The 27752-nt window shown below is 35.8% G+C and overlaps 1 protein-coding gene across 2 annotated transcripts; it reads left to right on the top strand.

Moving 5' to 3' along the window:
* The first annotated feature begins 1541 nt into the window (after window positions 1–1541).
* On the top strand, window positions 1542–27643 carry LOC103705169 (Pentapeptide repeat-containing protein). Of its 2 annotated transcripts, XR_015976476.2 has the most exons (8): window positions 1543–1811; window positions 1901–2069; window positions 2192–2221; window positions 5758–5864; window positions 21477–21511; window positions 23661–23789; window positions 26456–27119; window positions 27239–27643. XR_015976476.2 is itself a non-coding variant. In XM_039121007.3 (7 exons), the coding sequence occupies exons 1-7, from the start codon at window positions 1697–1699 to the stop codon at window positions 27428–27430; spliced, it is 777 nt and encodes a 258-aa protein (XP_038976935.3). In that variant the 5' UTR covers window positions 1542–1696; the 3' UTR covers window positions 27431–27643. The 2 variants fall into 2 exon arrangements, 1 of the variants encoding a protein (XP_038976935.3); XM_039121007.3 differs by lacking the exon at window positions 26456–27119 and having other exon boundaries at window positions 1542–1811.
* The last annotated feature ends 109 nt before the right edge of the window (window positions 27644–27752 follow it).

The following is a 27752-nucleotide window of genomic DNA, read 5'->3' as shown; positions in this document are numbered from 1 at the left end:
TTCTATTTACTTTGTTGCTCCATTCTAGTGCAAACTGTCTTGATTGGTGCATGGGACATAGCCATTATTTGGGTTCTCATCCTTGAAGTAATCACGTGCGACGTACGTGCTGATAACTCGTCAATGTGGATGGCCTAGTAGCTATCACTATGCAAATGGATCGACTCCAACAAGACATTCTATCAAGAGCTGCAAATGGATCGAGTCCGACAAAACATTCTAGCAAAAGGTGCAAATGGATCGAATCCGACAAGACATTCTAGCAAGAGGTACCAATGGATCGAGTTGAACAGACCATTAGTGACACCAAGCCGATCCGATTTGTTGTTTGGATTCCAATGTTGGAGCCAAACCCAACCTAATAGAAGATCGGATTGGGTTGGATTGGATCCACAGTTAAACTTTTTAACCCAAGGGATCAATTAGATTAGTCGGGTGCATGTATAATTCGATCCCAACCTAAAAAATTTTGGTCAAGTGCAGCTTGGGATCGGGTTCAGATCACAAATATGGAGTTTTAAAGTCAAAGAGTTGAATTTGGACAAAAGAAAATTCTAACTTCATCATAAAACATGAATATCTCTTTAGAAGCATGCTATGACGCATTCAGCATGACAATTTTTTTCCAACAAGGCTTAGAAAGCGATTGAAAAGAGTTTCAAAAGTCGAGCTTCCCCAATAGATTATATAAATTATTATGTTTAAAGATATCTAATAGAGGAAAACATAGCATGGATAAGATGCCAGTTAGTCACGATATCAATCTTCAATCTAAATGTCAAAATTTTCATCCAAGGATATCACTCAGCTATCAAGTTTGTCTCAACATCTTCTATGTCATATGAATAACATCATAGCAAGAAGCTCGAATTGGCTATTTCAAACCAATTGATTGATGATGGATGCCACCATTAGATAATTCTACAAATTCTAGCACACAATTCCTAATGCTTTCGATCACTATGCTTTTATTCCTACCATATTATGCATAGCTGAAGTTTACAAATGTAGTTCACAGATTTTTTTTTATATGCTAAAGCCTATATGTGGATTAAACCATCAATTAAAATAAATTTGTACAATCTATTCTCTGATTAATACTTTATAATCATCGAGTAAAACAAGGAATAAGGCCAAGAAATTTAATAACAAAGGTACTTAAAGGTTCCATTATTTATGGTTTTTAGTTTTTTTACCTACTTTTCTGGTTACACAATTCCACAATTGAAGTATGTTGAGACAAAATCCATATATTTTGTATCGAGTCAGGTAATAGGCCAGAAAACCCAAATTAAATCCATATAACAATCGAATCGAGTCAAGTCAAACGGGTCAGGTTGGATTGGGTCAGATTAGAACCCAATAAACCCATATCCGATCTGAAATGTGGAACTGGTCGACCCTACCTGTTCTTAAACCGGATCAGAATCAGATCTAATCATGTTCGGATCGGGACATGGGTGAACCCGGCCCATTTGCAGCCCATTTGTAGCCGCGAATATAGGCATTCGTTTCGTGGTTGGATAGAAAACTTTCGACGCAGTCACACGTGTTCGCTCCCGAGCCAGAAAACACCGAGTCGGGATACTCAACACCTCCCCATCATGGCTTCTCGCTCTCGCCTCTTCCCTTCTCCCACCTCCGCTCATCTCCTCTCACCTCCAATATCCCGTTCTCGTCTCCATTCCCCGACATCATGGTTTTCGCCTCCGCTTCTCTGCTCGCGACTGCAGTGCCCAGAACGCTCCCTCTCTCTCGCGCGCAGCGTCATGCGCGGCCTCGCTCGACTCTCATCGTCTGCCACAGCTCCGGCGAGTGCCTTTGTCCTCTGCTTCTCACTGCGGCATTTAACCAAACAGTTAATGTGCTATGTGTTAATGTTTGACTCTCCTGAGTGCAGAACCCAAGAAGTGGCGAGCGGTCGTCTCGACCGCGCTAGCCGCTGCCATCGTGAGCTTCGGTGGCATTGGACCCATGACGGCGATGGCCGACCTGAATAAGTACGAAGCGGAGATGCGGGGCGAGTTCGGGATAGGTTCCGCTGCTCAATTTGGTTCCGCGGATCTCAAGTTCGGCTCTTCAACTAGTTGCTCTGTCCGTTTTGTTTTCCGAATTTACTGTTTTTCGTTTAAATTCATCGTAATATCTTTTTCGTTCTCTTTTTCCCTGTTTGTTTGGTCTTATTGAGCAGGAAAGCTGTCCATGTCAACGAAAATTTCAGGTAAGATCTTTGCTTCTTCAGTTGGTATATGTCTTTGCTCATTGTCTGTATTGAGAGTTAAGTGTGTTACTTTTTGATGGTAATGTACAGAGCTACTGGTGTTGACAAGGTTTGCAGGACATTAAAGCTTTTTTTTTTTTGATACGTATAAAATTGACCCACTATTTCAGAAAATTTGATGATTTTTTTTTTTTGCTCAAATCATTCTTTTCATCCTTTCTATGTCGAAATTTGAAACTTAGTGAATTTGAATGCCTCTTATAAATATAACATGCCATATGTTAAGTGTCGACCCAGCAGTCATGGGGATTATCTCTAGCGCTGAATCCGTTTATTTTATGTTTTTGGCACCTTGTTTGATGTCATTAGTTGAACATCTCATGGTTATCAATCCATTTGGATGAAAATCTTAGAAGACCATAGTGAATCAGTGGAGAATGGAGATAAAGGTAAGTAAGCTCAAATGGACAGAGGAGATATCCCTTATAAAAGGAACAAATTGATTTTAAAAAAAAGTGTGATTCAAGCTCAAAATATTACTATTACCTGGCACTGGCTCAGTTATGCTACTCCAACACTAAGTTAAATGAAGCAAACATCTTCTGTCCAACTAAAATGTGGCTCCCTGATATCATTACCTTTAAGGATGTCAGAAAGTCCAGCTTCACTTTCTTATTTTTTTGGCTAATGAATTCACATCCTCTCTTGGACCAATCTTTTTTTTATAAGCGCATTTTAATCATCTTTTATTGCTTCACAAACTCAGTTTGCCTCAGTTGTTTTGTGAAAATATCTTTAATAATCCCCGCTTTTGCAAAAATGAGGATAGTGTCATTTACCATTAGTTCTAATCAAGTGATAATGGATGCTGCTACTACAGTAGTAACGAACTACTTAGGATAGCCCACTTCTCGAGCAATCCTTTGGCTGCAACAGCCAATTACTATGCAATAATACATTGATACCAACAGCTTTAGTGATTTATAAAGGAATAATAATTAACTTCCTTAAAGACCATGGAAGAACATCACTACTACAAGTCAGATGTGCTTTCCCTTTTACTACAAGTCCCTTCCGGACATGTGCAATGCATGTGATTTATTCAAAAGAAGGAACATTTGATGTACAATTTTGAATTCATCAAATATGATTGTTTGGAGAGAATTTGATAAACTTGATCTCTCTTTAATCTATATACTTGGAGAGTAGGTATGGACTATAGAGGATGGATGTGCTATCAAATGAAAAATACATTTATATAAACGTGGATATTGAGTATCCAGAGACATAGTATCCATGAACATTCTTTCTCTATTTATGTTGAAGCCTAATAAGTGTGAATAGTTTTCTATGAAATAATTCAGAGATTTGGCATGAGATCATGGACTCCATACCAAGATATACATGCATGGTTCAAAACTCCAATTAATAACCATCCGGCTAGCCTTTTTGGGTGAGGTCTTGGTCTTTTATATAAGGGTCCAAATAAAATGCTATTCCCAGTGCCTTGTAAGGCCCCACAGTTTTCCATACAGTTAAAAATTGGCAAGGGCAGCCCTTCTTTTCTCCTTCTTTCTGGATTTTCTTGCTTTCCCAGTGTATTGTGACAAAAGTAGGCCATGCTTACAATATAGAGGAGTTTGACTACAAAGAACTGGAGTTCAAAATATTGAGTTGTTTGGCTACAAAGAGGAAAGTTCAACTGCAAATAAAAAGGCTTTTGAATTTGAATTATAGAGAAAAAATTAGTGATTATTTCAGATAAGTTCCACACCTGTAGCACACTTCCTATAAACTAACCAAAGTCAGCTTTGGTCTTGATTTCAATCAAATAAACTGTGTTTCAACTTTGGCAGCTTTGGCAGTTTTTGTTCCGTTTTTAATATTTGAACAGAAATTAATAAAGGTCTTAAAATTAAAAAAAAATAAAAATAGTAAATACTCGAAAACAAAAATAGAATAGGCTAAGAAAATGTATTAGATGTTGTTTTAGAATATGCTCATTATTTGGGATTTTTGGTTATCTACTTTGGTCATCTCTAATTTAAAATGCTGATTTAAAGAATTAAGAATTAAGAGCTTTGCAACTTAGGGAGCATAGATCTGTAGTCAACTTCTAGTTATGGAGAAAATGACTCCATTTTTACTGGTTTCTTGATATGTGCACTTTAGAAATTGGTTTTCAGCTGAAATATTTGACACTAAGTGTCACATGTGACACAGATATGGGTATCTGAAAGTACCGGTTTGTTGAAGCGACATATAGTGGACAAGTTTAACTTATAACTAGGCAGTCAGCGTTAATCAAGTGGTAACCAAGGATAGGGCTTTGAAATACTAAATTGATGGTAGCCAGGCTGAGTAGACAAAGCAGTCCAACCAAGCCAGTTAGGGAGTTTCCTGGTCTGTTAATGCATATGAAATTCAATATGAGGTTTTTTACTTGACTATTGGTTGTCTAAATATAAACTGTCTTTTGTATCATAGTAAAATAAAAGGTAAAAGGAATAAGAAGATTTCATCTATAAGAAATTTAGAATACAATGTAGCTTAATCAGTAAGTTCAATATTCGTGTTGCAGTAGCCTCAATATTTATGACCCTAATCATAAAAGCCATATGGAGTCAAGAATGGCACTTTTGGAAATTGTACCTGCTCGGTCTAGTTGAAATTTGAATTATGCTTCTGAGTACTATCTGTACGCATATTAATATTATCATGAATGGTTTTTTTGTACTAGTTACTTGTCATTTATAAGACTTTTTCAGAATACTTGCAAATATACATTATCAGATATTAGTCTTGCCATGGTAACATTATAGGACTATATGCCAGATACACATTGCACAAAACAGCACAGCCACCATCTTCACTAGCAAAAGGAGTGTTAAGTGGACGGTAGTCCTATAAGGAATGTTATCGGGTTTAGCAGGATTTGGTGCCCAAGGGAATTTTGTAAGAGCACTCCACTTTATCAGGACACAAATCCTCAATATAATACTTCCAAAAAATTTTGAGAACTGAATCTCTACATCTGCAGCAGTATTGTTTCAGTTCCTACTTCCAAATTTATGCGAATGCATGATTAGGAATTTTAATAAATGTTATTAAATGGCCATAATGGAAAATCTCTAACATGATTGGTGCATATCATATTTGGGTGGATTAACGGAATTTAGCTTCTCATATTATAAGTGATAGGAATAGTTACTCACATCCCAGTATAACCTTAATAATTTCAGTATACCTGTTTCCTGTTATTTTGTCACTTATTCTCTGAAAAACTTATATAGAAACTAATGATTTGCTTATGCACTTGAAAAACAAGGCAATAAATATTCTGGAAGTCTGATCTTGAACCTTAGCTATAAGAAAAATAATGGAGCACTTCTATCACAAATCCTCGAAAGCTCACGTAGCCCTCTAGCATATTCTCTTGGTCATTACCTTCTAGGTGACAATAACTTTCTCAAATACTTTATTCTGCAGTTTATACTCAGTCATGATTTTTTAAGAATGCAATGTATATACTACAGAAGGGCTAACTTCACAGCCGCTGATATGAGAGAATCTGATTTTAGTGGTTCAACATTCAATGGTGCTTATCTTGAAAAGGCAGTTGCTTATAAAGCAAATTTTTCAGGTAACTGTTAGCAAATTTTTGATAATGCTACTCTTATGTACATGTGTTAAACAAGTTTTCGTTTTTTCCCTCTTGTGGCATTTAAGCTTTTGTCTGTATCGACTATATATTTGCTATCTCATATTTTTAAAGGTGGAGTTTATGGAACACTAACACATCTGTATCTATGTCAGGGTTGCTTTCATACCATAAGGAAGGCAATTACTAACATCTTTCAGTAATTTATACCCTTTGGGGGAGACTATGTAGAATCTTCACATTCGAATCAGTTGTCCAACAATTAGTTTAACCATGTCTGAAGGTGCTTACTGCTTACGTAGCTGTAATTTTTTTTAACTAAAATATTCCTTTGCAAACTGATGCTTATCTAAGGCCTTACTTGAAGAATTCTTAGACATAATTTGGTATATTTCATCTATCCTTAGCTTATCATATTTAAGTAAAAAGGAACTTTTTAAAATTAATTTTTTTTTCAAAAGTTCAGTTATTTCAAACAATCGAAAAATATTTATTTTGTTTCAAAAGTTCAGTTATCTCAACCAAAATTTTTTAACTTTTTGTAATTTTTCGAATCATGCACATCAGTTATTCTCTTGGCTATTTAAGATTTTTGGTGAACTTCTGAGTCTTCTAGACTTTCACGACAGAAACAATTTTGATTCCAGTTTGTTGTGCTTTAGACTCATCAGAAGTATTAATTTTTGAAACTGATGAGGATAGATAAAGGAGCAAAACTCGTATACAAATTATTTGCGTTGTCATGTGGCTAGAGTTTAGAGATCAAGGTCGAAGGAACGGGTACCGGGCACCGTACCGGTTCTCCGTTGGGATGACTCAGTAAAGGCCGTGTCGGGCTTGTACCGAGAGAGATTATTGGTACCGTGAGAGAGAGAAAGAGAGAGAGAGAGAGAGTGAGAGAGGCTGGCGGAGGGTTGCGAACGTTGGCGGAGAGCCGCGAGGGGCCAACAGTGTCGCAACAGGTGAGGCCACGACTGGTTTTTCTGTTTCGAACGAAATAGGAGCCCGGTCACAGCTAAAAAAATTTAAAATTTTTAAGTATTTACCAACTTCACTTAAAAATTTCAAAATTTTTTAGCCGCGGTCGGACCCCTGTTTCATTCGAAACAGGAGAACCGGCCGCGGCCTCGCCTACCACAGCCACCGCCGACCCTCCGCCAGCGTTCGCCACCTCTCCCTCTCTCTTCCTCCCCCGCTCGCTCTCTCTTTCCTTCTCCTTCTCTGGCTACGGCAACGGGTCTCATTTTTGTTGTCGGAATCGTACTGGTTAGCCACCGGTTTGGCTCGAGTGGGCTGGAACCGTCCGGTTCGGGATGGTTCCGCCGACTTTGCTAGAGATGCAAATTCTCATGTGCCTACACATATAGGAGAAACCATTAGTCCCATTAAGGGATTGAATCGACTATTATGGTCAGCTTCCTTTGTCAAAGGCAATGGATTGAATCTCCAAAGAGACAAGAAAATACAGTATAAAAGGAAGATGGGGATGAAAAGACAGAAAGTTTAAATGTAAGAACATATGAAATGAGAGAGAAATGAAAAGTAAAAGATGAGGAAAGGAGGGGTTCGCAATTTGAGGTTGTAGATTGTTTATTTGTTTATGGATATATCCATCTATAGTATTCATATGGAGTTGGTCGAATGACTAAACATCCCTTTTTTTAAGGTCATAATTGTACATGCTCGAGTTAACTCCTCTTCTGTATGGATCCAAAATAAGATGCATTACATAAAACATGAAATTTAGTCACAGCATTCATTCCATGTAGGAAAACCTAGCAAAAGAGGAAGGGGAAGAAGATAGATAGTGACGGTGGTGGTGGTTCCTGGTAGTGAGGAAACAGAGGGCGAGGAAGGGGGGAGACTCGATGGTCGTGGCTCTCGGTGGAGGGAGGGGGGAAATAGAAGAGGAGCCTCGCTCCTCCCTCTCCAAGCCCATGCTTGGCCAGACAACGGCCATGCCACCGTTGACCCTTTCTCTCCTTGGGTGCTGACTGCAGGTCTCTGGTTCTGGCCCACTTAGCAGGTCTGAACCTGGACCCTTGTTATAAGATTAAGATAGAATAACAATCATGACATTATTGAATCCTAGGAAAACATAATCACCTGAATGAAGGAGTCACATCATTCCTCTGGAGATAATTTGAGCATTTGTATAAAGTTCCTTAACTTGCCCCTAAGAAACAAACCTAGATTTTGCTCTATATAAATTGATACATCTCCATTGAGAATTCCTAGTGCAACCATACTCTTTTCATCTTTTATATTGCAGTTTTTAAGTAATCAAGTATCAATTGTTGGATTTTTGACAAAATGCTTAGGCTCACAAGGATTAAAGTGTTGTGAGCTCATCCATGTTGGTCATAGGTTGGCACATACCATACTTTGCCAATCACATGTCTGATTATGTGCCAAAGCTCATAATAAAAAACTTTGAGTCTTTGTGTAGTCTGTTTGTGAGGAGACGTGCGGGCGTATGTTTAGTCCCACATTAGTTATTCGTTGGGTAGATCTTTGGTAGTTATACAGAATCAAGGAACCTAAATAATACCTTCCGGCTAGCCATTTTGGGTGAGATCCTGGGTTATTACCAATGATATCAGAACGGACCCGGCCCATGACCTATGTGGACTAGAGGACACTGCAACACGGATTCATTGGGGCTGACCACAAGCCGATCATGATGCTTGTGATTAGATTTGAATGGATTTGAATCTTTAGTCTGACGAGGACGTCAAGGTTTGTTGCCCAAGGTGACAATCCAAGAGGGGGGGGGGTGAATTGGTTTCTTCTAAATTTTTGGTACTTTTAAAAATTTCTTAATTAAGTGCGATGGATGCTCTCTTAGGTTATTTAAGTGAGTTAATCTAATGCAAGAAGAGAAGATAAAGCAAGAAAAAATGAAAGCACAAACACAATGCAAACACACCAATATATAGTGGTTCGGTGCTCTCCTTAGCACCTACGTCCACTCCCCAAGCGTACCCTTGGGAATTCACTATAATCTTGCGGATTACAGTTGGATTGTTTTCCGGGCTCACAATCCAAAAACCTTGTTGGTTTTACGGGCTCACCAACGAACCTATACACTTAGTTTTCCGGGCTCACCAAGAACCTTGTTGGTTTTGCGGGCTCACCAACGAACCTATACAACTTTGGTTTTCCGGGTTCACCAAAAACCTTTGTTGGTTTTGCGGGCTTACCAACGAACCTTTGTTGGTTTTGCGGGCTTACCAACGAACCTTTACAAAGTGTTTAAACAAATGAAAAGAAAAGATTTAAACTCCTAGATGAGCATATAAAGCAATATGAACAACAAGAAGAGTTAGAAAGAAATTATCGCTTTGAAGTCGCTTTGCTCTTCTTGGTCAAGGAAGCTTCACTCTTCAATGGGGGAAGGAGCTCTTAATGCCTCTTTGAATCTGCTCAATCCCTTTCTTTGATTCTTGAATGAAGCTCTTGATGAAGCTTGTCTTGCTAGGGTTCTCTCTTGAATGCACTTGATGTATTTTCCCCCAAAAGCTTGCTTCCTCTGATGAATACTCCCTCTTAAATACTTCTCCAACCTCCAAATAGTCCTTTCTGACCGTTGGATTGAAGAAACTAGCCGTTTATAGCCGTTGGGAGTCCAAAAAGCATTTCTGCACAACTAGCCGTTATGTTCAGCCCGTGTTTGGGTCGGCTCAACCTGTCCTTGGGTCGACCCAACCTTCACTTGGGTCGACTCAACCATTTCTTGGGTCGACCCTCTCAGAAAACACAGAAACTTGAAATTCAGCCTTCTGTTGCCTTGGGTCGACCCAACCTTTCTTTGGGTCGACCCAAGGTCAGCTTCAGAAAATTCAGAGCCTTGAATTTCAGCCTTTCTTCACTTGGGTCGACTCAACCTTTCTTTGGGTCGACTCAAGGTTTACTTGGGTCGACTCAACTTCTTCTTGGGTCGACCCTCTCAGTAAATCCAGAGAGCATTCTTCCTTTGCATTTTGAGGTTCTTTGGAGGTTGGGTCGACTCTTGCTTACCTTGGGTCGACCCAACTCACTGTTCATTTGTGCTGTTTTTGCAGGAGTGTGCCAGATGATTCCTCGATGTGCCGGGGTCGACCCAATCAACCTATGGGTCGACTCAATCCACACTTTGCTGCATTCTCAAGGTTAGTTTCATCCAAATGAACAAGACCATATATATATTTCCAATTAAGCAAATGTACTGAGAGCAATGAACTTATAAATGAAGTATCAATTTTAACTTATAGCATACTCTAGAGAATTGCTTGTTAATCATCAAAATAACACTATCATCCTCAATCTCCCCCTTTTTGATGATTACAAAATAAAGAGTATAAGCCTATTGATACTTGTCTTTAAAATCAGTTTATAAAAGGGATTGAATTTCAGAATTTCAGCTTTTCATATATATAAGTGAAATCTCCCCCTATATCATTCAAAATTTGCCAATTTGATTTTTTGAATGGCTCCCCCTTTCATTTATAATTCATTAGCAATGAAACTTCAAAAATTTGAGATAAAATAAGAGTTTCAGCTTATGTATCGGGGTGAGAAAGGAGCGTGCCAAATTCTGAATTTATATGTGCCAAATTCTGAATTATGATAGAAATTTTTGATTTGATGATTTTCATTGTTACAAATTGCTCCCCCTTAGATATGTAAGCTTTCTTATATGATTTTCAATTTGTTTGCCCATTTATTTCTCTTTTCTTTTCATAACTTCTTTACTCACTCTTTCTCACAAAAGTAATACTCTTTCTTCTCCCTTTATATACTCTTTCCTTCTCTTCTCTTTTATATACTCTTTCCTTCTCTTCTCTTTTATATACTCTTTCCTTCTCTTCTCCTTTATATACTCTTTCCTTCTCTTCTCCCCCTTTTTGTTATCATCAAAAACATATATATGGGAAAAGATGCAATAAAGAACAAACTTCAGACTTCATTGATCAAAATAGGAACATTTTCATATATTAATGCTCAAAATGATGAAAAGTACAATGTTCCACAATCAAGATTTAAAGATATAAGGGAAAGACAAGATTCATAAGGGAAAAAGCAAGATACATATGAGAAAAGGCAAGATACATACGAGAACTAGATTTCTAGCCTAGGCTCTAAATATAGATGCTAAGATCAGCCTAGGGAGACTCTAATTGAGAGTGGGAAATAGGGTTTTCGGAAGAGGACAAAGGGTAAACAGTGCCCTAGATAGCTCACGGGTCCCCCTTTTAATAGTGGGGTCCCGACGTTGGGTCGACTCAAGAAATTTCTTGGGTCGACTCAACGTTGGGTCGACCCTATTCTGGGTTGGGTTGACCCAAGTGCAGAATTTTTCTTTTTCGTTTTGCTTCTAAAATGTTTTCCTTGCTTCCAATCCTTATAAACTCTTTATGGGACAATGATACATGAGTAAGGAATCTATAGATAACAAGTTTTGACTCATGTTTCATGGATTTTTAGAAATTGGAGGAATGTATCATGAGACTACTTGCTCCCTTTTATATTTCTTCAATAAAAAGGATCACATATGCCTAATTTCCTCCTTAGCGTGCAGAATCTATCTTCACTCAAGGATTTTGTGAATATATCGGCTAATTGTTTTTTCAGTGCATATATGCTCAATACATATGTTTCCATTTTGCACATGATCCCTTATCTTATTTCTATGTGTTTGTCTTTAGAAATGAGATATTTAGGATGTAAGCCAGAAGTGATTTCTAAATGTAGATTCCAAAGATAGTTTTCTAATCAAGTGTAGGTGGAATCTTCCTTAGGTTAATTCAAGAAGTACCATGAATGATATTCAAGGAAGGACATGAGTGGAAATCTACTCTCTCTTCACTAAGTATGAAAGCTTGTTCGTTTAAGACCTTTTGCCCAATTTATTAAGTATTTTATCAACAGGAGAGTAATTTTAATTAATTTTCAGAGTGAAAGATCAAAACTTATATACTTGAAAGTCATATCATCATGTTGGATCATTAACTTTTAATGACTTCAAGGTTCTTTTATGATAAAAAGAGCATTGGGGCACAAGTACCAAAATGTGAATTCATGTAGTTTTTGATACATCTTAGAGTTCTTTTACAAACTTTCTTTTATCCCTTTAGAAAATAAGCACAATTTGATACATAAAAATATGAATTGGCACACAATTTAAGTTCTAAAGATCAAGTCAATTAGGATTCATTAGTGAATATCAAAAGAGATTTTCTAAATCACAGTTTTTATAGATGATCATTGAGGTACGTGTATTTATAGAATTCAATTTCTTAATCACAGTTTTTCAGCAATGTATACATGAAGCTCAATGAATTTTTAAATATCAAAACATAATCATATATTTAAAAATGTTTGCTTGTAATCAAGATCATTGAAAGACACATCATTTAGACCAATATTAGTACATTTTAATGATAAGAAAAGATATGTTTCGGATGCGTATCAGAGCAATCAACCAAGGCATCAAAATTAATTCTGTTTTTCTTACATTAATATTTTATTTAGTAAAATATATCATGTGTTAAGTCATGCATTAAAATACTAAGAACAAGAATGTCAAGGATCAAAATCAGTTCTTTTCAAATAAACTCCCCCTATTTAAATATAATTTCGCACTGATATATTCCTTAAAGTATGTTTTCAAGTGATTAACCATTTTGACTTGATTCTTCTTATATACTTTCATTTACTTTGTCTTTCATTTTTACTTTCTTATGCTCTATACTCTATTTGCTCCCTATCCGGTGGAGTTGGGAAGGGGCACGAGGTACTACCACTAGCCTCCCTCTTGTGCCGTCCCTAATATGCCCTACACCGAATAGTTGGGTCAAATAGTGCCGGGTACTACCACTAGCCTCCCCATTGGCACCATCCCTATGATGAGCAATATAGAAGGGTTAAAATGTTTACTTCGAATTCTTCCTGTTTTAGTGTAATTAATTATGGATTTTATCCCTTCCAAATGTCCCGAATATATTATGCTTGTTTTACTTTTCCTTAAGATTGGAGTATTTGCCTTTGCTTAGATTCTACACCTCTTGAATAATATTCATTTTCTTTTCTTTATCTCTCTCTCTTTTTGTTATTCTCAAGTAATTTACATGAAAGAGCAGAATGAGGAATTAATCTTGTGTATCATACAAACAACATTTTCATTATGTTCATGGATTCATAATTTCACACAAGTTATTTTAGATCAAAATTTTAAGCATAAACTTGTGTATTTCATGGTTATGACATATGCAAAGATATATTCTAGTTTGGGCAAACCATGAAACAATCTCTAAAAGTATAAGTCAATCAATTATAGACATGATATCAAAAATTAATAATTAAAGGCCTCAATCATGCCATAATAAGATTTAAGTTATTGACTTTGCTCAATTAATTTATGAGAGAAGTATCTAGAATTACCATTTCATTCTGCATTCTTCAGTCAAATACCTACTAGATTTCTTATGTATGAACTTTTGGCTGAGGAAGGTCCTCTCTCTTGTTTGCATGTGAATGTTTATTGTACCTTATATGGAGATATCCTTCAAGTTGAGATCTCTCATTTTTCTTGCTCAAGGATCCTGCATTATTAACAAACTCCTTTTCTTTCTTGAAGGAGAGTCATTAGTTTCTTCAAGATACAAAACATTCATCCAACATATTCTTTGTTTTAAACTAGATGACTCAATATAAGATATGACAATAGTTGCTTGTTGAGTCACTTTACTCAAGAGATTGCCTAAATATAAGCAAGCACATATCACTTGAACTAAAGAGATAGTTTCATTAACCAAGATAGTTCAATGACAAGCATGTGAGCAATGGAAAGATTTATCAAGGTCAAGTCAATTTTTATTTTCAGAATCAATTTAGCTTAGATTCTATTTCCTTAAGATAATTATCAATAAGACATATTAGCTAAGTTTTAATCAATTTTATCTTAATCAGTTGTTTCTATCAAAAATTCAGATTATGATTTATTTGTTATCAATAAAATAAGATTCATTAAAGTTAGATTGAAGTCTTGCCCAAGTGCACATAATGAGCATACATTCTGGTCTATTAGCTGTAAGATGAAATAATTATTCTATCAAGCTTCAATACAGCTTTAAACAATAGATCTACTTTGCTCATCCTTTTCAAATTCTACAAGATGGGGTCATAGATGTACCTTCTTCATGCCAATCTTCTATAAGAATTTTCTTGTGGACTACCGTTGGTCAATGAAGATCCCCTTTCTTGTTTGTCTTAATTTGGAGATTGAGAGAAGATGTTAATTCATTTATCACACATATTTCAAACTCACCTTACATGAGCTAAGTAAAATCTTCATTATAATTCTTCATTAGTAGAACCCAAAAATGATGTCATCAATGCATACTTTGAGCAAATAAGATATTACAAATTCTTCTTTTTGATGCATAGATTTATCACTATTACTTTCTATCAAAAAGGTTACTTAAGCTTTTATATATCATGCTTTTGATGCTTGTACCAAATCACATATTGCTTTATCATATATGTAATGTGTATTTTTAAGTATGGTGGTTATTTTACATAGATCTCCTTTTTAATGAAATAACCACATAGGGGTGAGTTCTACACATTCATTTGATAGCATATAAAGCTCATAAAGCAAGCAAATGATAATGGTGATCTTTACTTCTAATCATACAAGAATCTCATCAAGATCTATTTTATCTTTTCTTGATTTAGTCTTTTAGTAGTCATCAATTTTTCTTCATTAAGTGCATTTCTGAAAAACTCAATTTGGTTCTAATTATTAACATGTTTTCAGATTGTTATATGTAAAAGATTAACCATATACATATATATAATTTGTTTTTAGTATTTTGATAATAAATTATTAGTCTCATAAAGAATAAAGTGAATTGATACTTCTACAACTAGAAGTTTTCATGAATGTTCTATATGCATTGCTTGATGAATGATATCCAAGGATAGAAATATCTTTATCAGATTTGGCATTATTTTCATGGGAACATATCAAGCATAACATGTACGACTGAAAAATATGAGAGATATGCAATAGTTCTTTTTCTATTTTTCAGAAGATCAAAAGAAGTTTTCATCAAAAAATAGATTTAAGAGAGATCATATGTATGACACGCAGTGATGATAGTCTTTTAAAAATTATTTAAGTAGATGACTATCATACATAATTATCTTTTGCATTTCTTCAAGAATTCTATTAACTCTATTTTACTTATGGTGTCCTTGGTGCTGAAATCGTTGGATTTAATATTATTTTCTGTATAACCTTTATCAGGATTTTGGTTTTCAACACTGTGCCATGATACTCTTTATCTTCACAGTTTGGAAACCTTTATCATTTGAAACACTTTTACAAGATTTAGTAAATACAGAAAAATACTTCAGTTTTATTTTCCAAGAATAAATCCAACGTAAGCTTTTGAAAACTTAGAGATGGAAACAACATCTTTAGATTTAGAAAAGATTTTTGTTTGTTTCCTTAGTTAGCATGCATAGCAAAACTTTGACCTTTAAGTAGATAATCTAAGTGGGCCTATGGCAAGATCTTTTGGGAGTAAGTACATACTAGCATGAGTTGATTCTATGTGCCAAGGATGGTTTCTTTAATCTTGGTATTCATAGTGCAAATATTCAAAAGCATACCAAGTACACATTATCATTTTCATGATCAATAAAAAATAATGCCATGGATAAAAATTCTTAATCAAGCATATAGAGAATTCATCGAGTTATTTTTTAATAAATTAATTAACCATTTTGCAACTTATCCAATAGTAAGTGGAGCATACTATAAAAATGAAGTGATTTGAATATATTTTCTTTTCATAAAAAAATATCACTTATATCACAAAAATGATTAATACTTGCAAGTTATGTTTTAATCAACTAATGAAGTAATTTCAACACGAGAAGATGTAAGAATTACTTATTTCATTCTTTCTTTCATTTGAATCATTCTTCTTAGTTACATTCAATTCTTTAACACATGTCTAGAGCACCCATTGTTTAGATAACGTCTTTCATTAGAACCTTGGATAGCTAGACATGCTTGCAGAAAAATAATCATATTTTCAACTTAGGAACCCAAGCTCTTTTGGGTCCTTGTAGGTTAGCTATAATTGTTCCTTTTGGAACCCATATTTTCTTAATAGCTATTTTGTCCATGAATTTACAGATTTTAGTATTACAAGGGATGTATTTCTGTATCCTCTTGTTGAATTTAACAAACTTAGATCGAACATGAGTAGTAGGAAAACTTCCAGTTTTCTGTTTCTCCCATTTTGGTTTATCAAATTTGTAATGTATAGATTTAGGAACAACAGAAGAGATTTTAATTAGCTTTTGTTTATAAGAATCTGTTTTAGAATAATTAAAAACTGTTTTAACAAACATATTTTTAAAAGATTTTTGAGTGTACCAAGGTTGATATCCTAATGTAACTTTATCAAATTCAGCTCTTTGATTATTTATCATTAGGTTCAGTTTTTCAGAGCTGAGCGTAAATCTTTCAACAATAGGTTTTAATCTGTCAACTTCTTTAGTTAATCTTCTGTTATCTTCTGAAAGTAATTCATTGTCTTTCTTAAGTTTATCATGACTTTCAGTGAGAAGTTGATCTCTTTGATTTAGTTCTTGATTTTCTTTAATTAAGATTTCAGTTTTACTGGTTAGTTTCAGTTTTTCATCTATTTGTTTTTCAATCTTCAAGTTCTTGTTCTTACAAATAAGTTTCTTATATTCTAAATACAAATCAAAAAAGGCATCATGGAGTTCATCAAATGTAAAATTGCTTTCAGTTTCAGTATGTACCTCTTGTGCCACCAAGCATGGATTTTCAATATGATACTGCTCTCCTTCTACACATGATGTTTCAGATTTGTTAGTGTATTCATATTTGTCTTCACGCATATCCCATATTTCTTTAGCAGTCATGCAAGAAGATATGCAATTAAACTCATTCCTATCTAACGCACAATATAATAGGTTCATGGCTTTTGAATTTTGTTGAACCATTTTCTCATTATGTCTAGTGTTTGTGTGTGTTCCATTGACTATAATGCTCCATAAATTATAATCAACTGATTGTATAAAAATCCGCATGCGTATTTTCCAATGTGTATAGTTTATGCCATTAAATAGTGGAGGTCGATCAATTAACTGTCCCTCTCCTAGAAAACTGTCTATTTGAGTTGTCATGATCTTTGGCTCTTTGACGGTTAGGTCAAAAAAAAAAAAAAAAAAAAGGCAAGGAATTATAGAGCACCTGCTCTGATACCACTTGTTGCCCAAGGTGACAATCCAAGAGGGGGGGGGGTGAATTGGTTTCTTCTAAATTTTTGGTACTTTTAAAACTTTCTTAATTAAGTGCGATGGATGCTCTCTTAGGTTATTTAAGTGAGTTAATCTAATGCAAGAAGAGAAGATAAAGCAAGAAAAAATGAAAGCACAAACACAATGCAAACACACCAATATATAGTGGTTCGGTGCTCTCCTTAGCACCTACGTCCACTCCCCAAGCGTACCCTTGGGAATTCACTATAATCTTGCGGATTACAGTTGGATTGTTTTCCGGGCTCACAATCCAAAAACCTTGTTGGTTTTACGGGCTCACCAACGAACCTATACACTTGGTTTTCCGGGCTCACCAAGAACCTTGTTGGTTTTGCGGGCTCACCAACGAACCTATACAACTTTGGTTTTCCGGGTTCACCAAAAACCTTTGTTGGTTTTGCGGGCTTACCAACGAACCTTTGTTGGTTTTGCGGGCTTACCAACGAACCTTTACAAAGTGTTTAAACAAATGAAAAGAAAAGATTTAAACTCCTAGATGAGCATATAAAGCAATATGAACAACAAGAAGAGTTAGAAAGAAATTATCGCTTTGAAGTTGCTTTGCTCTTCTTGGTCAAGGAAGCTTCACTCTTCAATGGGGGAAGGAGCTCTTAATGCCTCTTTGAATCTGCTCAATCCCTTTCTTTGATTCTTGAATGAAGCTCTTGATGAAGCTTGTCTTGCTAGGGTTCTCTCTTGAATGCACTTGATGTATTTTCCCCCAAAAGCTTGCTTCCTCTGATGAATACTCCCTCTTAAATACTTCTCCAACCTCCAAATAGTCCTTTCTGACCGTTGGATTGAAGAAACTAGCCGTTTATAGCCGTTGGGAGTCCAAAAAGCATTTCTGCACAACTAGCCGTTATGTTCAGCCCGTGTTTGGGTCGGCTCAACCTGTCCTTGGGTCGACCCAACCTTCACTTGGGTCGACTCAACCATTTCTTGGGTCGACCCTCTCAGAAAACACAGAAACTTGAAATTCAGCCTTCTGTTGCCTTGGGTCGACCCAAAGAAAATTCAGAGCCTTGAATTTCAGCCTTTCTTCACTTGGGTCGACTCAACCTTTCTTTGGGTCGACTCAAGGTTTACTTGGGTCGACTCAACTTCTTCTTGGGTCGACCCTCTCAGTAAATCCAGAGAGCATTCTTCCTTTGCATTTTGAGGTTCTTTGGAGGTTGGGTCGACTCTTGCTTACCTTGGGTCGACCCAACTCACTGTTCATTTGTGCTGTTTTTGCAGGAGTGTGCCAGATGATTCCTCGATGTGCCGGGGTCGACCCAATCAACCTATGGGTCGACTCAATCCACACTTTGCTGCATTCTCAAGGTTAGTTTCATCCAAATGAACAAGACCATATATATATTTCCAATTAAGCAAATGTACTGAGAGCAATGAACTTATAAATGAAGTATCAATTTTAACTTATAGCATACTCTAGAGAATTGCTTGTTAATCATCAAAATAACACTATCATCCTCAAGGTTTAAATGGGGGAGTATGTGAGAACCCTGTGAGAACCCATGCGAGTATGTATTTAGTCGCACATCGGTTATTCGCTGGGTAGATCTTGGGTAATTATACAGAATCAAGAAACCTAAATAATACTTTCTGGCTAGCCATTTTAGGTGAGGTCCTGGGTTATTATAGTGTCAGTCCATGCCAGTGCATGCACGAACCAGCACACAAGATAATAAGGGTATAACATGGACCAACACAACATGGAACTTTAATCCATGATAGCATATACTTAAGTATTGGCCCGAAAGGTTACTTTGGTGAGTTTGGTCTTGTAATCTTGAATTTTGTTGTCCTAATGGCATAAAAATTCAGGAGGAATTTGGCGAAACTAAGAAGGCTAAACATACATTTCCTTTCTTTCTTTCTTTCTTCCAGTGCAGTCTTAAGGTTGATCATGCAGTGTCTACCTACCAATTTATGTACAGCCCGACTGTCCTGGTCTGAAACATTCCCATTCTCTTTTTCGTAATATTCATGTATGAGACCTATCATCTACATGGTAGCTCTCTTGGCTTGAGATCCTCCTTTGAATCTAAACATGCGTATGCATTTTGGAATTGGATTTTCAGTTGTATCCTTAAAGTTTGAGCATGTTCATGTAAGTCATCAAGGCTCAAAGATTTAAAACCCTTCTTCATGTTCCACCACTATTATAATAGGTTGCTGTGCTTGAATCTGCAAAGTTTTGCTGCATTTATATGGGGTTGTCTCTACTTGATCTGAATTCCCTGGACTTTTGACATATAGAGTGCAGCCAAGATATGAACACTACTCAGCTGGACCTTTTTGGCCCCTGTTTTCATGCAAATGCTTTCTGGGTAGCACCAACTCTTCACCCTGGTTTAAGTCAAAAAGGTTCCTGAAAGCAAGAGATCAAGCATCAAAACCATGGAGATCTTATGGCAACTGAAAAAATATAGGAAAATGGAAAAGATGTGGTGTTTATATAAACTAATCTCTTCCCACATGTCAAAACAGGAAAGCAAGAACAAAAAAATGGCTTAAGGTCATTATATGGTCTTTTATTCAATGGTTTTTTGATTCAACAGGACGATCCTTAAAAGGAAAGACCAATCATAATAAGTGCTTTAGTCCTGCAAATGAAGTGATGAATAAAGGAAAAAAGTAGGAAATAGAGATGAAATGTTGTAGAAAAAATAGGCTATGCTCACTGAACAGATTGTGAACCTCCTCTTAGCAGACATTGCATGCCAACTATTTCCAGTTACAGCCCACCATTTATCTTTAAGCTCTTCACAATCAACTCTCGCCCAGATTTATGCTGAAGGTTTCTGGGGTGTATTAACTTTATACCTATCCTTGCAAATCTATGTAAATCCCATGGCAATAGGTTGACAGAGAAGTTGCATGTTACTTTTCCAATTTACCATATATTTCCTGCCCTATAATCATATCCCAAGGGAACTGAGTCCAACCCTTTAGGATCAAGCAAGACACAAGAAAGTTACATTCCCTCTTTTCAATGTACAACAGAAAAGGATGCTCATTTAGAAACTGCTGACCATTTTCAAGAGCTCCACAGATATTAAATTCAACATATACATAAAATTACAACGTGAAGAAGCTGCTTGGTCTTGTTTAGATGATTAGATCTGCAAGTGGCCAACAATGCTTTAGTGTTTCGGACATGGTCTATAAGGCCTTTGCCAAGCCTTTTCCTGATCACAAAAATCCATCATGTGTTTATTTTTTAAGGTTCAATTCAACGAGCAAATTTTCTTTTCCCCCTTGGCAGCATGATATCATTGTAGTTATTTGGACTTTCTAGTTGATTGTTCAACTTTTCCTAAAATTAAGATCTAGGTAGCTTCAAAAGAGAATCAAATCCAAGATTTTTTTATGGTACTTATTGGGATGTTTTGGGACAAATAGGCGGTATTCCGATGGAAATAATGGCTACTTTTAATGTTACATCAGCTACAACAATAGTTTGGACATCCTTTACATCATGACCAATATTACAAGGGCTCTGAAGTTGATAGAAATATTTTCCATTAAAAATGCATTTTAACTGTAATAATGATATAATGTCGAAATATCCAGTAGTTTTTTAAAATTGAAATAAATATACAATCCTATAGATGTATAGAAGATTACTGTTTAGATGCAAACTATTTGTAGCAGTATTATTTCATTATTATAAACCATTATATCACTTTGTAATGGTTAATAACCATCGTAGCAGAGAAAAAGTTTGTTTCAAAAAATGCTGTTGTTCAGTATGCTTACTTCATGGCATCATTCTGTTGTAGTACTATGATGGTTCTAGGTACAGCTGACCACTGCATATCTTATTGATCGGTAAATCAGTACAGTAATGAACATCATTTCCTAAAAATGTTTAAATACAACAACTTGTGAAATGCCTTGCACAAACTTTTAGTTGTAGATGTATGAATGAACACAATTTCGCCATTTTGGACAACATGAATCTAACAATGCAAATTTTGTCTTCAAATAAGTGCATTGATTAGGTCTCATAACTTAAACAATCCAGTACTATAGTTATATATCTGAATTTCTTTTGTAAATTGTCAACAAGAAATTTTATACACATTCCACTCAGAGCATGTGTCATGCAGTTTTGGCCTAGGGCGTGATATGGTAATTTTCTACATTAAAAAAATGCATATGATCACGGCCTTCTCATATCATTAGTTATTAAAATCTAATTTTCTACATTATGTCTTGTTTGATCTTATGCAGGTGCTGATTTGAGCGATACTTTGATGGATCGCATGGTAAAGCTGATAGATTTATAGCACAATCTTATAAAGTTTCTTCATATTTTGAATTTTATATTATATATTTCCTCAAAAGCACATGTATCTAAAACAATGTGTATAAAACAAAAGTCTAGCAACTTACCCAAGTATTGGAAAATAATTCATTGTAATATGAGAAAGCTTTCTGTCTAGAGGAATTCTGCATGTCATATTTGCATACACTTCCCAATAAGTTGAACAATAATTGTAACTTTCTCTGTTGTTGGGCAATCTTTATCAGCATTTGCTTATCCAAGTGTAATCGGCAAGTATTGAAATAAGATACCAATCTGCAAAATGTGCCATGCTGGTAGGATATTGGCACTCCACAATGGTATATACTTATATACAGTTCTGTGCTGGTCTATATCACTGCTTATCAAACTCTAATTGATTTTGAAACAATATATATGACTTTCAATTTTAAAACCATGCATAACGGTCATGGTCACATATTTTTTTTCTATTTGAGACAATCAGGAACTATCCCTAGTTTATCTATATATATATGTGTATATCTATATATATGTGCGCGCGCGCGCGCTTATCTATCTATCTATATATATATATATATATATATATATATATATATATATAACCATATACTGCAAGAACTCATACAGTGGATGTCTCTAGGAAGCAAATATACTACAAAGAACACATGTTATACATTAATTTGCAAAAATACCTGGGATAATTTATAATATTAAATTTTTATGACTTAGGCAAGTTATATGCTGTTGCCTATTTGTCTTTTAAACTAGTATAAAATAATTAAAACTGATCAATATTTAATAATTTGGATAAAGTAGTGTATTCTTGTATGCTAAGTAAATCTCTTCAGCCTTGCATTTACGAAGTATCAGCATTGTCTGCATATTGTGCTGACTGCCAATCTGCATGGTCATGATTACTGATAATTTAATCTGTCGTAATTAGCGACACAGCCACTGGAGATATAAAAACTACTTATCCTTCTACAGTTCTTCCCTTTCTTTTTTTTTTTGACAAAGGATACCACCTTTATATTTTCTAAGAAGCTGGGAATATTGATTTGGTGACAAAAAAGAGGATGAGAGTATGTATTAAGAGGTTCAACCCAAAACCTCTCAAGATGATAAGATTGCTTGAATAAACAACAGAATGAAAGCAAAGTCTACATCAACCTGTCCATGGCTGGTGTCTGTTGGATATTTTATGTACCTTTGGGAAAACTCAGCCGCAAACCCAAGGATCACTGTTTAAATGTTATTTCCTTCTCAGGTAATAAAAGAAATTGGATTTAAATGTTTTGCATTTGAAAAACCTTGAGTCTCTCTATTCATTTACCTCACCACATTACAAAAGTAAGTGTTCTGTACTTTTTGATTTTTGTGATCATTTTCTATTGTCTTCCATAAAAATGCCATCTCTCCGTTCTTTAGGATTGAAAGCTTTGCCATATTAAGCTTACATCATGCATATAACTGCAGTAAGGGACTATATCTATTACAAAAATTGTACATGTAATCCCTTTAAAAACTTGTATAAAGAATGAACAGATTTATGCATATAGCATGTGTATCATAAATGATGCAATATATGTTGCTCAAAATAAAAAGGAAACTCATCCACTATAAATAACGACTATACTAACTCCAAACCTCCCCGACCCCTCCCCCCAGCAAAACATGCATCCAAACAAAGGAAAGAAAAAACAAAGAAGCAACTCAGAATTAGGCCACTAGAATAAATGGTAGTTTTTTTGAATTATGAACCAAAAGGAGGAATACTTACTATTGCCAGCCTTATTATGTCTGTGCATTGAGCTTTCTAAAGCGCCATATCATGCTATTATTTTTACTCTTAACTGAAAGTTAATCATTCTATTTTCTGCAAATTAAAAATATAAAATATATAGGTTCCATGAACGTCCAAAGTTTTTGTCTGTCATTCTAATAGATATATTGAGATCAATCAATTTCAACATGAAGCTTGGGCCATTTCTTAAGCCATGGAGTTGAGCCAATTGGATCAACTGTATGAATGCTTTATTTTTTTTCTTAAACAGTAACATTTGCAAGCTTTACTTAATCTGTTGTAGGGTTACATTTTGATTTTAAATGTAAAAAATGTTTCTGAGCAGGTTCTTAATGAAGCTAATCTCACAAATGCTGTGCTCGTTAGATCAGTTCTCACACGAAGTGATCTTGGTGGTGCAATCATTGAAGGTGCTGACTTCAGTGATGCTGTTCTGGACCTACTGCAAAAACAGGTATTATCATGTATGAATGTTTTGGATCACCTCTTACAACATGCATTTGGATTCTTAGAGTCGCATTTCACATAATGTTAAAAAATTACTGTTATAGTTGTTGTTTTGTTCACGTCTCACCGATATCTGTTCTAACCCATAAATTTTAGTAACAACATTGAATACTAAATAAGGGTAGGATGCATTGTATGAGCAAAGGCTTGGCTTAAGTAAACTGCTGGGCATAAGCATTCTATATACTTGTAGCAGACAGATTGCAGAAAGAGATTAGTTCAGCATATCTTTGGATCCCTTGATAGGGGCTAAGGTTGAAGGAAGGGACTTGGGGCTGTCACTGACCCACAGACCTGGACTTCTCAGACTTGACCCAGACCTGATCTGGACCTGTAGACCTATGGGCTGGGTATGGATTCAGAGATAGACTCATCGCAAAATCCTAGGTCTGGTTCCGGGTCCAGTTACCTAACATGGATCCAATCAGATCTGTTAATTTAATAAAATTGCGCTGGGGGCTGATTTTTACAGACCTAATATACAGCATATGACTTTACTCTTATATCCTGCTCATTTTATATAGAATTACTTAATTTTACTTTGGGATTTGTGTCTCTATTAAAGTGTCTGAAGGGCATGAAGGGAGTTGAAATTATGAAATACTGATACCAACTTGAGACTCTAACTGGGACTATATCCTTAACTGATTCAAACCTGATGGTTGATGGATAGAGTATGGGTGTTAAGTGTTGACATACCTGGACCTGAACCAGAACCCAACTCAGTCCTTAAATGGATGGAGTTTTGAGTCAAAATTTAAGGCCAAGCCCCCCATGAATCTAGGTATAGGTTGAGTGGGACCCTTATGGTGCCTCTATTAAGGCCTAAGGTGTTGACATATTTTTTCTATATAAGAATCAAATTTTTGTTTTGAGCCTATACCCAGCTTACTGTTGTAGTCTGAAAGAGCTAAATGTACCAAGGCTAGGTTTACTTCTTGTTAGTACGATACTTACACGATAGCAGCTGTAGAGTTTCTCCAAACTTCAGATCGGTATAAAGGTAAGATGGTAACTTTCATGAAGCCCTTGGATATGTCGGACAACGCATAAAGAATCCTAGCTTGTTTAACAATATCTAGACTAATATGAATCCTACAAATCATTTTTAAGGTTATCCTTCAGGGTACACACATGTAGTTTACATAAAGCAATGTTTAAGTGAAATTAAATGAAGAAATATGCATGCAGCTTAATCTTGATCACCCCCTCAGGAATAGGAGGTATTAGAAGAGCACCCAAAGCACCACTTGGCATTGGTTATGTTGATTTTTCAGACTTGGTTCAAACTAGTCGTTATTCCTTTTGGTTCATTCAACCGAAAAACTATTCCAGGGGTTTCCAGGAAAATGGAAAAATACAGGACTGCATCAAGAAATATGCACAAAAGAAAACAAAAATATCACCAGGTTTCCAAGGACTCACATGTATAGGAATTCAAAGAACAATCATCTTGATCTAGGTTATAATACATCAGATTCCCCAGGAACATGAGGAATGGAGAATTACAGATGAAATTCCCATAAGGGGGAATTTTTTCCTCAACCAATTGTCATTGCTTCAATTCTGCTTCCACTTCAGTGAAGTCTCCTACTCATTGTCCTCATAGACCATCTTTGTTCCTTGCCATATCTTTCTTCCCTCATTGGCTATTTAGAACTGAGTAACAGAGAGACTCATGATCTTTTTTGAAGTTGACTCCATGACAACCACTAATGACTAACGATAGGGTATGGGGCCTCTTATAATTCTACTTTCATGTGCTTTTTATATTTTTACTACTTTACTTTCAGTATTTCATTTCTCATCAATATACACGTGCAAGCACGCGATTGCATGCATGCATGCATGCTCATAGACACACACACAGAGAGAGAGAGAGAGTGTGTGTGTGTGTTAAGTTACTATCCTTCTAGTACAGTTGAAGTGTCAACAGTACCATTGCAAAATCAATGATGAATCATCTTGATAAAAAATCCATGCTATTACACATGATCAAATGTAAATGCCTAACAATTATAAATTGGAAGCTTCAAAAGTTTTTCTACTCATGAATCAAGTGGTCACAAAATAGACAACTTAGTAGCATGATCGAATCTTTCAGTTTGATTTATAGTTTAGAACCATCAATATAAGTTGAATGCTTTTTTTTTTTAGTAGAATATAAGCTGAATGTTGTTTTGTACATGATTTTAGATGTCTAGATCGAGGGTGATGGCATGGATTCATATTGTATACAGCCGACAAAATTTATTAGCTTATTTACTCTCCAACTATTGCCTAACTTGTGTTTGCTTGATGTATAGGTAAGAAACCTCCAAAACACAACCTTTTGGTTCTAGGTTTTCATAAACAGCATAGATCATGATCCGGTGTGACTCCTTAGCCTAGAACATGCGCCACACGTATTTATGTATGTATTTATGTACATATGTATATACATACATACATACATGTACCTAAGTATGTATGCATGCATGCATGCATCTATGTATTTGCAAACACCAGAGCAGTTGATCTCATAATCTTCATTGGAATGTCATGCTAAATATTAAGCATTCTTTTAATTCACTAAATCTACCTTTTCATGTGCTGAAATATTTGAAAATGCAGAAACTATTCCTTTCTCGAACAGAAGCAACCAGCCTCTTATGGGGAAAAAAAACTCCTTTTATAATGCATAAAGGAGTTGAGAAGCATCTTATTAATTAGGTTAGACATGGAGAGCAATGTATTATGGATGTTACAAGCTTTGCCTTTTGAGATGGACATGATAATCCTACTACTGCTGGTGCTTAAAGTTCTATATGAGATTTCACTGTAATTTGGGAAGCTGAAGATGGTTGAAGTTTTGCCTAAAGACTCTTCTTGTAGCGAAGGCAATTCTGTTTGTTTGGACATGGTACACCAACATGATGGACAAGCAAATGGGATCAATGCACAAGAGTGAGCCCAAGGAGTTGCCTTTTGTCACTTGAATCATGTCAAGGTGCCTTCCCTATTAAATCAGACCATCAGCTGGGCTGCTAAATTGGGCTATTGCTAAGAACTATGTTCTTAGTTTAGAGAGAGAGAGTCCTACAGGAGCTTGTTAAGAGGGCCACGCGCCCATGCCTATAATCAGACCATCATCTTGGCTGCTAACTCGGGTTATTGCTAAGAACTATGTTCTTAGTTTAGGGAGATATTCCCACAGGAGCTTGTTAAGAGGGATTGGACTTTGATCAGTAGTGTGCGCTAAACTACCAACTATAACCAGTGAAATTAGGGGCACTAGGTATTGTTTCTGTGATATTCTAAAAATTTTAGATAATTTTCTTGCATATTAGACAGTTTCATCTCCATATTCTATATTTCTATAGGGACATCATAACTCCGTTGTTTCACCCATTGCAGGCGTTGTGCAAGTATGCAAGTGGTACCAATCCGATGACTGGAGTGAACACAAGAAAAAGTCTAGGATGTGGGAACAGTCGAAGAAGTGCCTATGGGAGCCCTTCTTCCCCTCTCCTGAGTGCCCCGCCTCCAAAACTGCTCGACCGCAATGGGCTCTGCGATGATGCAACTGGCCTTTGTGATGCAAACTGAGTGAAGATTTGTCCTTAAAGATCAAGCAGATGCTGTACAAATAATAAGGTTGAAAGAAAATTAAGAGTTGGTAGTGTAAATCTGCAAAGCTCGTCTTTTATGTAAATTGATCGGTAAAGTTCACAGTTCAGGATATCAAATTTAATTTCTGACAATGAGATGGTACGCTTTACATGACGATGAGAAATTTTGACGTCATAAGATATTGGTTAATGGTGGAATCCGAGTTCAACCTCCCATACAGTTCATCACAAACATTTGATGATAAGGAGAACACTGCATCTTGGGCTTGCCTAAAGTAGAAAACTCACCAATATTTCTC

The sequence above is a fragment of the Phoenix dactylifera genome, chromosome 3, assembly GCF_051530095.1.
Source record: "Phoenix dactylifera cultivar Ajwa chromosome 3, Ajwa_hap1_PhDact_Kaust_v1.1, whole genome shotgun sequence".
In the NCBI taxonomy this organism is placed as follows: domain Eukaryota; kingdom Viridiplantae; phylum Streptophyta; class Magnoliopsida; order Arecales; family Arecaceae; genus Phoenix; species Phoenix dactylifera.
The sequence above is the reverse complement of the archived record's forward strand: the minus strand, read 5'-3'. Positions and strand labels throughout refer to the sequence as shown.